Source organism: Vollenhovia emeryi, unplaced genomic scaffold (genome assembly GCF_000949405.1).
Source record: "Vollenhovia emeryi isolate VEMERY1.0 unplaced genomic scaffold, V.emery_V1.0 DF939125.1, whole genome shotgun sequence".
NCBI classification, from domain to species: domain Eukaryota; kingdom Metazoa; phylum Arthropoda; class Insecta; order Hymenoptera; family Formicidae; genus Vollenhovia; species Vollenhovia emeryi.
In genome coordinates this window covers 3,535,537-3,546,884 of record NW_011967241.1, presented here as the reverse complement: position 1 = coordinate 3,546,884, position 11,348 = coordinate 3,535,537, and the positions used below count along the sequence as shown (strand labels likewise).

General features: G+C 30.7%; 2 protein-coding genes across 3 annotated transcripts in view; both read right to left on the bottom strand.

Annotated features, from left to right (window-relative positions):
* LOC105569290 (putative glycerol kinase 5) overlaps window positions 1–4,507 on the bottom strand; it is a 7,903-nt gene extending 3,396 nt beyond the window's left edge. The window contains exons 1-5 of the mRNA XM_012025643.1: window positions 4,057–4,507; window positions 1,792–1,885; window positions 709–808; window positions 460–619; window positions 162–276 (exon numbers count right to left, since the gene is read on the bottom strand). Coding sequence (XP_011881033.1) covers window positions 162–276; window positions 460–619; window positions 709–808; window positions 1,792–1,885; window positions 4,057–4,152 — 565 coding nt within the window. The 5' untranslated portion in view covers window positions 4,153–4,507. The remainder of the gene's footprint in view (window positions 1–161; window positions 277–459; window positions 620–708; window positions 809–1,791; window positions 1,886–4,056) is intronic.
* Window positions 4,508–6,459: 1,952 nt separating this feature from the next.
* LOC105569289 (gustatory and pheromone receptor 32a-like) lies at window positions 6,460–9,856 on the bottom strand. 2 transcript variants are annotated; one of them, XM_012025641.1, is made up of 8 exons: window positions 9,772–9,856; window positions 9,382–9,687; window positions 8,640–8,908; window positions 8,235–8,405; window positions 7,465–7,714; window positions 7,113–7,181; window positions 6,795–6,884; window positions 6,460–6,600 (listed from the first exon to the last, which is right to left on the bottom strand). In XM_012025641.1, the coding sequence occupies exons 2-8, from the start codon at window positions 9,664–9,666 to the stop codon at window positions 6,541–6,543; spliced, it is 1,194 nt and encodes a 397-aa protein (XP_011881031.1). In that variant the 5' UTR covers window positions 9,667–9,687; window positions 9,772–9,856; the 3' UTR covers window positions 6,460–6,540. The 2 variants fall into 2 exon arrangements, with proteins under 2 accessions (XP_011881031.1, XP_011881032.1); XM_012025642.1 differs by lacking the exon at window positions 9,772–9,856 and having other exon boundaries at window positions 8,640–8,754; window positions 9,382–9,455.
* Window positions 9,857–11,348: the final 1,492 nt, after the last annotated feature.

Here is an 11,348-nt window from a genome sequence, read left to right as displayed (position 1 = left end):
TTATTATTGCCATTATTATTGTTGTAAAAATATATGATTGTTACATATAAAGTTTAAAATTGTGCAAGAGAAATGTTATTTACAATTCATACTATCATAAAGAAAAAGAATTGCAGGATGCTGCAATAAATCTAAAAACGAAACGTAAAATATTATTTTACCTGTTAATTTATATAAGAGCCAACAATCCACACCTCCAAACGCCACTTCTTCATTATTCGTAGCTTCTCGAAGACCCGATATATTCTGGAGAGCCCACACTAATTTTAAAGTAACCTATATTAATCAAAACGAAGGAAATTAAAATCCTAAACTATCAATAATAATTGGAAAAAGTTTGAAAAAGTTCTATGAGGTTTTTTGCAAAATTATACTAATAATATTCTAAATTTGATGAAAAATATTATACAACAATTTAATGTGATTGAGATCAAGAACAATCAAGACAAAGCATTTAACCTGCATATTCATAAATTTCACTACGCTGCCAGCCAGAAATCGTTTGTTTCTTGTTAATGTATACAGGATACTCGCTCCCATTCTTAAACCTTTCATCGTTATTGATTGATTCCATTCATCGACTAAAGCGGATGCTCTTTGATCCTTCCATATTATAAACCTGAAATAACAATTATAATCGTGAAATTTTATTCAAATCGAAATGTCTTTATTGAAAACTTTATTGCAACATTTCTTTGTGACTCTCACTTGTGATAGTATTTCCCAGTTTTTTTGTTCCAAGTAATAAAACTAGCACGTTGCGACGAAATTCCAATGCAAGCAATATTCTTCGGGTCGATGCCGCTATCTGCAATCATAAATCAAGCGGAATTTATCTAATTAACGCTAGGAATGAAGTATGAGAAATTTGTAAGATAAAATACAAAACAAACTAAATACATAAAGGATATCAGACGATCGTAGGCAGTGGAATTCAAAGCACCAATGATATCTCTATTTCTTCTTCATATCTATTTTTAAATTTCTCTTTGTGAAAGATGATAAACCAAAGATGACATGGGTAAATATTTGAAATATGAGATATTCGCAGAAGGATACTAGCGTGAATTCTTAGTAGAGGGAAAAGAAAAAGCACTCCGTCATTAGGCCATATCATTATGCAAAGAAACGATTTTGTTTGATCAAATAAGATTTTAATAAAACCTGAAAATATAAATTTAAATAAAATAACGAAATCATATATAATTAGCAAGCATTTATTATTTCTTACTTTCGATGCATCCGATTGGCACTCATCTCGGTTTACGGTGGACATCTCTAGAACAGATCGAAATACAGAAATGAGGTTTATCACACTTTCGATGGATAGCCGAAGATTCAACTCAAGCCGATGCTGCATATTCAGTGCATGAAAATTAATCAGTCGATAATCTTACTCGTGAATAAATTAGCATAAACATTTAAGAATGTCAGCAACATGTTATTTTTTTATAAGTTTTTTTACTTATAACAAATGAAATTATTAGGACCACAGCTCAAATTGAAACTTCACGTGTCTACTGAAAATGTGTGAAACCAAACTTTTCTGTGTTCATCCATTCCAGATTATGGATCGTGGAGTTTGAGAAGATCTGCATGTCTCTCAAAAATAATTAATACATTCTAGATTTTTATATCTCTTTTCACTTATTAATTGGAAGGAAAAACTACAAATGTCTCAGGACAGATACATAATGTAAACTGTATTTATTATTATTCCAAAATAATTGAGAAAAAGTTTATCAAATTGATAAAAACTCTGTGAAAGATATAATGCTATTGGTAACTTACGGTCCAACGTATCCTTGATTACTTTTATTATAATCTGCCATAGATGATCAGGATCTATCTCCACAAAGCCAGGTTCTGGATATATCAGATCTATCTAAATGGGAAAAAAGAGTTTTATTTTTGTTTTATCATTATGTCATATATTTGGTTTAGTCATTAGCTTAATTTAATCACTTTGAAGTTCCAGCTTGATATTTTTATCTACATTTTTCGGAGAAAAATATCAACAAAAATTTTTAATTCAATAACTTAAGTCCTTGGATTTTTATTTGAATACATTATGAATATAAAGGAAAAATTATTGCAAGTAATATGACAGTAATAATAACAAAATAATAAATAAATTATTAGTGATAAAAAGATATGTAACTAATATGTTGATGGAAACAATTTCAATGAGAATTGATTCTATTTTCCTTTAATTTTTATAAATATTTAATATAATTATAATTTTTTATAAATTAAAATATTTATAAACAATTGATAGCAGTTTGGTGACGCCACTTAAGAAATAAGAATTTAAATAAGTGTGGAAGCGACTTTACTGGCAATTCTTTGTTATAAATTACGACGTTTCGGCCAGTAATACTGGTCCTCTTCAGGTAACAATCTTACAAGAGTGTCCGCAATTGTCTGGAGAACAAATGAGTTGGCCGAAACATCGTAATTTATAAAAGAATTGCCAGTAAGGTCGCTTCTACACTTAGTTAAATTAAAACATTTATCACGTGTGAAATAAACGAGATTCTATTCTTAGTGATAACGACCTTTGTATCAATGCATAGGTCGATGTTTAGCATTTATAATGCCATCGAATTATAATATTAACCTTTAGAATGTTGGGAAACCCACTTTTGTGGCTCTGAATAAATCTCGACATTTGCGCAATGTGTTTATGTACTATTTATATAGATAAATTTTTGGGGGGAAAGAACACAACTTTAATGAAAGAATGCTGGCAGATTAATTACATAAGTAAATTACATAGAATTAGTTCTTTTACAAGTGGAAATTACAAATTATATTTCTCTTTTTTTAAATAGTAAATACATTTATTTATATAAATATACTATATAGTATATTTATATAAATATACTATATAGTATATTTATATAAATAACATATGTTAATAGCTACTCGAATAATCATGATTAAAGATTCTGAAGAAATTCAGTGTGTGTGGGTATGTGAAATAGAAAATAGTCTATTCTCAATGGTAATGACTTTCGTATTGTCGATACTTAAATCGATATTTATGAGTGAGTACCGTCTATTGTGAGGTGTTCTAGTATAGTTCTATTTATATACTTCTGACTTTATTAATCTCCACAGATCTAAGGAGCACCTTTACACTGCAGTAATGGCTACATGAATTGTATGACCTTGAAAGCATTCTGGCTTGCCTTTCGCTTCTTTCTGTAACCGCACTGTTGAATAATATTTTCTCGTTTCTCAAGAGAAACTATAATCTGTTTACTTCCAAAAGATTTTTTTTTCGGCGGTGTACATGCATCTTTCATAGATCTGTTTATACTTGGCATAGAATATTATCATGTTTCCCGTGATAATTTCAAGATAAATACCAGGGCGGTGTCGCTTAAAATTACAAAAACAATTTGTTTTGTCCCTGACGGAAACTGAATACCGTAATTACGACGTCGACGTTGACTCGTAAATAACGATCGATAAATAGCAACGTCATTGCACAAGATTCTTTATAAACTTATTTTAAAATATGTCGTTATTGCTCGATAACTTAAAAAGGAAATTTGCTATTCTTTTATCAAGTTACAAGTTACAGATACATATGTAAAACGTCGTATACGCATAACAACACACGAAAACTAAGATAAGAAACATAGAGATAAAAACTATTTCGCGAATTATTGGTAAGCGTAAGATTAAGTATGTCATCGATTTAGTATTAATTTCTATTTATTAACTTTACTTCAGCACGTCATTAAAATAATAAAATATTTTCTTTCGCCAATTTTTCTTAATAATCTGAACTACCATAGTTTACAAAGTATATCATGCAACAGTTGTGAGTAATAATACCAATGATATCAGATATAATAGTGATATCGAAGTTTTTCAGTGATATCTCTTTTTTTATCTTTCTTATCTCTGGAATTCAAAACTTGCTTACATTACTGCAATAAGCTTCAATTTTAGTCATCATACACAATATTTAAATTCCACATTCAAATACAAATTTCAACTCACTATCAACCAAGTTTTTATAGGGAATTAATTGCAACAAACCTTCTCCATGAAAGAAGCTACTGCGACCGCCTTCTCATTCAGGATGTGAAAACGCACCGTAGTGGTACCAACATCGAGTGCCGCGACGTATCTCATGGCAATGCTCTTTTACAGCAAATTCAAAAGTTCCACGTTGATATTTATCCACGTATTCACGCATTCACACTCAACTCGATCGTGATCTTGAACCGTTGGATCGCGGCGTCTTGTACCGACTGGTATCGATCAATATTCGCTGTGTAGCGTTTACCTCGAGCGTTGCATACAATAAGAAGGAGGAGAACGCTATAAAAATCAACGCGCGATGAAAAAAGAATTAATACCTTGACCGGTGTGAACTCGAATCGAGGTACATTAAGATACGTTCACTTATCGTGACTCGACCGCGTTTTTACACATGGCCTGGTAGGAAGTTTTATCGGGACTGCTCGTCGCGTCATATAATGTAGCGATGAACTCCCGGCTCGTTTCTCGCCGGCAGCACGGAACGAGTGGGGTACAAGGCAGATTATCGGAGCGAGTGTACCGCGTCGGGTCTACTTCTTGTCCATTAAGGCTGAAACACACTGCTAAATTCATTCACTCGCCAATGTTTTCCACCACACGAATCTAATCGATGCTCGGACTACCGTAGCGTTCACTATAGTCGCGATCAACGTACCACTAGAAACTCTAGGAAGAAGAAACATTTGGAAACAATCCTTCTGAAAACTTTATTTTCATAAAATTTTGACAATACAACGTAATAATAGTTTTACGTTGAATCACCAATCTGGAATTTGGAAAGCATAATCATCATCATTTAGGCGTGGACGGGCTAAATATTTTATATATGATGTGATCTATCTTTTACCGAAATAACAAAATCTTATTCTAGAATTAATTTCCAATCTAAGAGCAACTCTTACGTCCTTAATGATGTTTAAACAAATACGGGAAACTTGCAAATGAAATGAAATTAAGTCTTCAAGAGAAACATAAGAACCCGTGACATTTTATACAGTGGTAGCTATTGCGCTTTAGAAATAACGTTTACGTGATCAGTTTAATTCATTTGATAACTTAATCTCTCTTTAATTGTCATATATGTCCGACACTCTGCACGAGAGTGCAGAATGACGTCACTCATATGCTTGCTATCTATAATTGGCAAGTTTAGAAAACTTTTTGTGTTGTTGTGTGAACGTAATTGAAGAAATTTTGAAGATTTCATGCATAACATTAGACACTGCAATATTTTACTTAATTCATGCATATGTTTTTTAATAAAGCGCTTTAAATAATATTAAAAAATGTTATCTTTATCATTTTTTGTCATGTGTTACACGTATATAGTGCATTATATGTATATGTATTAAATTCAGTACGTAATATAACGAAGGCATTAGGTTTTACGTTTATCAGACGATAAAATGATGGAATACGTAATTGTTATTACGTAATACCGTAGTATCATGACACTAAGTATTATATAAAAGGAACAACAAACCATGTGACTACGTCACAGCATAAATGTTGGGACGTTACCAAACTCGTCTGAAGTTCTTACGTCAAACGAGTTTTCAAATAATATTTTCAGAACTAAACTTGCATTAAAATCTCTGCAGGTATATTTCTTAATGTAATGTCAACGCAAGGTTTTCATTAGGATTAGTGCGAATAAAATCAGTGCAATAAATTCCGAGATCATAATATGCACTGAAAAATAATCAATAACTTATTATACAAATGTGACATTTTTGTTTTAGTTCAGTTTCAGTTATGCATACCTTTACGATTAAAAAAGTATCTATATACAATGTATTATTTAAAGTATGTATTTTTTAAGTATGCGATATAAGTGAATATTGAGACGCACACACGGGTTACAATTTCTGGTGATGCAGACGCGAGAAAGACCAGTAGTGTAGAAGAGAGGGAAAAAGAAGAGGAAAAGAAAGAAAGAGAAAAAAAGAGAAAGAGAAGAGGGAGAAGGAGGTAGATGGAGAGAGAAAGAAAGTAAGAGTACACACATGCACATCCTCATTCACTAGCGCGCTTACATACATGCTAATTGATAGAACTTTCAAAAGATAAATTTATTATCAAACAGTGAAATGTGCTACTGAACGTGATATATTGTTTCAAAATCAAAACAAAATGGGATCAAAGAATTATATACTTGTTAAGCTTATTATATACAATTTTTTATAATGGATAAAAGAAAACTATTAACTAGGAAAAGAATATCATATTATTCACTAACCAGTATGCTCACCTTTTTATACTTTTATAATTTTGCTAATTCAAATCTTCAACGTCCTAGGAAAGATTGAGAGTATAGGAAAAATAAAATTAATAAAATTTTACTAATCATGTTTGCATAACGCTGAAAATTTTTTAATTAAATCAATATATACACTTATGTGTATACTTATATGTATACCATATAGGTTGTTTATTTATTTATAATATGTTTGAATTCTCATTTTACATATCATTATGCTATATGGATGTGTTCATTTGTATTAGAATAACTACATAAGTCGTGACCGTGGCAAAGAACTGAAAAAAATATATGTATAGTCTCTTACCTATTCTTTTCATTCTCCTTCATGATTATATTAAATAATATAGACTTACATTTTTTTAATATATGAAAATTATATTACAAATAATGTCATTGAGGATAATTAACTCTCTAAACTAAAATAATCTCATCTAAGTAATTAAGGTAAACAAATAAATAATTAACATACCTTGCCAGTAAGAGAATTATTAATTGTGAAGAAACCAGCAGCGGTAAAATTTAACGAATTGAGTATTATTTGCTGTGTAAACTGACGAATCTACGAATAAATTTGCATTCTAATTATATACGTATACAAATACTATATCAATAGATGCATTATTTGTGTTACATACAAAAAGGATACATTGAATTCATAGACAAACTTGCAATTTATATCTTAAATAAATTAACTGCTGTGTATAAATATTAGCAAAATTGTATGTGTTATGGAGAAAGAAATCTAATTTGAGTGATAAAATTATCAATAAAACGTGAATAAATTTACCTCTTCTCGCATATCGTCATTGATAATAGATCCTTCAAAAGATTGTAATATTTCGGCGGTTCTACATGCCTGAAATTAATGCACCATGCAAATCTGACATAAAATTAAAAATAAATTGTACAATGTATTTAATGCACATCATACATTCATATATGAAGCATTAAATTATTATGCATACATATAAGTATTAATAGATGCTGAATATATAAAATTATTTATGTATAATAGTGAATTAGGTAATATTTCTAATATAAATTTAATGTTTAACTCTAAACAATTCAATTTTAAGTATTGTATATGTATAATTATATACATATATTATTTTTGCTTAAAAAATATAATTTTTTTATACCTCAGTCGATACACTCGTACAAAGCCAATTTACGAAAATAATTTTGAATGAAAAAACGCATGCCGCTACTGCCATGCTAATAATCTTTCCGTTACTGACTGTCACTCTTAACTGACCAGAAAATACCCCATATAAACAATAAGTAGTCGACGTTATCATCGTAAAATGAACTGCCGATTCGAATAGAAGTTGCAGACAATAAGTGCAACTAATTTGCTGTCCTATTCTTGTAATTTCCAAATGTAAATGTCTTTAACAGAAAAGTATTAATTAATTAGCAATTATTTAAGTAATATTAAAATTTCTTTAATTATTGGAATGAGTTACAGAATCGGGGACATATTGTATGCATATAAAATTGGGAGGAGAAAGATGGATTTATAAAATATATCTAGGGTAGGGCGGGGCTGAAAAATACGCAGGTAAAAAGATCTACCGTACATAAATTGAAAAATAATAATCCGTTGATATATCAGGTTATGCGGGCAGAGAGGGGTGCGACGAAACAACGCTTGGTTCAGTGGAATTGGGGCGTGAGAAGGAGCTCACGTACGTATGGTGGACCTTTTTACCCGCGTACCTTTCAACTCGGCCCTATGTAATTTTCTCTAAAATATATCTATGTTTATGTAATGTTGCAATCCTTGAGATGTTGCCATAATGATCCTGCGATCTTGGTGTACTCTATAGGAAGGTCTTTTTAATATTTAATCGTTATATCATATTAATAGAAACTTTGTATCAGAAGTAAGAATTATTATTGATTTTACCTTATTGTCTGAATGTGATGCATCATCTTGTCGTTGTTGTCTTTATAGGTTGCCATTGCTAATGCAGTATTATCGTTCTGATTATGAGTCTTGAAAGCATTTGATTCATTTGCACAAAGCACTATGTTGCTGATTACAGTATTTGTCTTCTGAAATTTTATTTGAACACATCTGCCGCATTTCAATCTTAATCAGTACTTAAATACATAATCGAAGACATATTATATGTTTATTTTATCAATTACAAATTTATAATGTAAAGTGATTGACAATTATCTTAGAAATCAAAGAAATTTTAATAATTCTTATTCTTGGGTCAAATTGTAAATTCTAAAATATGTATATCTATGTTTATGAATGGGATGTTGTTTATTATAATATTTCTTTAAGAAATATAATACTTGCCTAATGAACGAAGCAAAGGTAAGATCCACTACACAATTTATAAGAATCGGAAAGCACATGCTTATGCTGCTACAAAAGATAGTCCAGTATCCAATATCCTGATACCATATCCATCCTACATATGTGAGGATTATCAATATCATGCCTACTGTCCACATAGCTATCATACCCAGAACATTGCGGAAGATTTTCTGATTCTCTGCTTTTATGCCCAATGCTTCTAAAGTACTGTCCACTATACTATGCCTTTTAATTGTGTTATTCATAGTCTTCATGTATCGAAATTTATAAATTAATTAGTGAATTTGTTCAATAATATTTATTTAAAGACATGTCATGATGTCAAAATAAATGTAAACACATGCAAATATACGCTTAATAATTCTATATGCAAAAAGAATGGAAAGAAAAGAAAAAAAATTCTTTGTAGTATATATTTGACAATGAGCTAAATATTAATCAACTAGTAAGAATACTCTTAAAAGTCGCCAGCAGTAATTAACAACATCAGTGATTTTTATCGACCGTATCTGGCAATTAAAATTCTTATTGCGAAAAATATTACCCCAACCAGGATTCGAACCTGGTTGGGGTAATATTTTTCGCAATAAGAATTTTAATTGCCAGATACGGTCGATAAAAATCACTGATGTTCTAAATATTAATGTTTCTGCAATTCATTAATGTAGTCTTTCCATAATTTACCACTTCTACGTTAATTTTACGTGAAATGTTATCGTACCTCTGTTTTCCACCAGAACAAAATTATAGTCACCATGGCAACTAAAACGTTGATTCCTAAGACGACATAGAATACCATAAATTCTTGAATAAATTCTTCTTGGAAAATGTAAAATTCCTTGTAAAATAAAGCGAAATATCCAATTAATATTGAGATGGCGTAAAAAACACTTAGAAAATATCGTGGTCGATTTATGGGTATTTCAAATATACCCATACAAAATATACAATTGAGCCATATAATAGGCATAACTGCCTGCTTCAAATTTCTCACATCCGGCATCATCTTAAACCATTCACTGTCAACCTAAATAGGTTAACCTGGTTGATTAACACATATGTATTTATAAATAATGTTACGATGAATATTTGATAAATAAGCTTACGTTACGTTTTTCAATTTTATTTGTAGTTGAATGTGGTTTCTTTGATAAAACGATAAATCATATAAGCAATATAGAGACGGGCACTGAGAGTTGTTTAATTACGAGCGCAAGCACATTGTTATAAAGTGCGGAAAGAAAACGTGTTACACTTGTTCAACGTCTGCAAGAACTAAGTTTACCTTGAACGGGATGCTAGTCCTGCATCTGTATTTTTAATGAACCTTACAGCTAGCGAGCTAACAATTGATAAGCGATCTCGCGTGCTAGGGTGATACATCGCCGCCAGTCTGCGTAGGTCATGCAATTTCACTTATTATACACGTGTTTCACGCCAGTAGTGAGCAACACCTTCAATTATTTGTTTGGTTAACTATAGTTTGCCTGACTTTTCCTCGCTACTGAGAAACACGTTTAACGAGCGGCGATAAATAATTATAATCTATATAGGTTCATCTGTGTCTCGGCATTTTATTATTTCTGATAAAATCTATGATGTACATATTTTGTCCTTGATTTTAATTAAATAGAGTATAAACGTCGCACTTTAATATTATTGTCTGCACTGTGGAACTTCTACTGTACGCATATAAATTCATCTCGGAAAATATAAAGTTACTTCTAAAACAGAGTGAAATATCCAGTCAATATTGAGATAGCGTAGAAAGCACTTAGAAAATATCATGGTTCATTTATGGGTATTGAAAATATACCCATGCAAAATATACAATTGAGCCATATAATAGGCATAACTGCTGTAAGAATAACATGATAATAACATGATAATGAAAAGTGATATAAATTGACTTCGTGCGTTAAGATTGATTTGTAATTTTTATTTTATTATCTAAAAACTATAATAGTGTGCGCTCGCCGAGCCTCTGTGCGTTACTTTCACAAATAATCGTGTCCGCACACTACTGGAGCCGCAGATGAAATTAACACTCGTGGTTTTTCAGTAAACTCAACAATGTTTATTGACGAAAAATCACAGCAATGCAGCGTAAGCGTTAGAGCGGTGTGACAGCTACAAAACAAATCAAGATAATATTTTTCCGATCGATAGGTTCGCTGTTCAGAGATACCGCGTATCTTCTTATTGTTAGTAGGCCACTCAATACGGATCGATCGCAAGGGCTGTCTTCGTGCGGGCGTAATACTATGTTTGTTATTTATGTGTGTAAAAGATATACTTATGTATACGCGTAATTGTATAATATATTTCTGTTTAATTAATTTAAACGGTTAAATATCATGCTAAATTTTATAAGAGAAAGTTATCTGAAGATGCAAGTTTAACTCAAACGTATGTATTTAGAACTCTAACTGCAACTTATTTTACGCATTAAGGATGATATGTATGCATTTTGCTGTAGATACCATTTGAAACTGAATCATTAACGCTTTTATCTTAAATGAGAAACGTTTTACGTTGAAATATTACGTCACTAAACGATATGGTGTGAATGATATGACAGTAATTTAGATAATGAGATTTTTAGAATTGCGTTTTATAGTTAAAACATTGCTTTCTATTTTTCATATAATGTTTTAATTTACTAATTGTTAGAATTTGTATTATAAC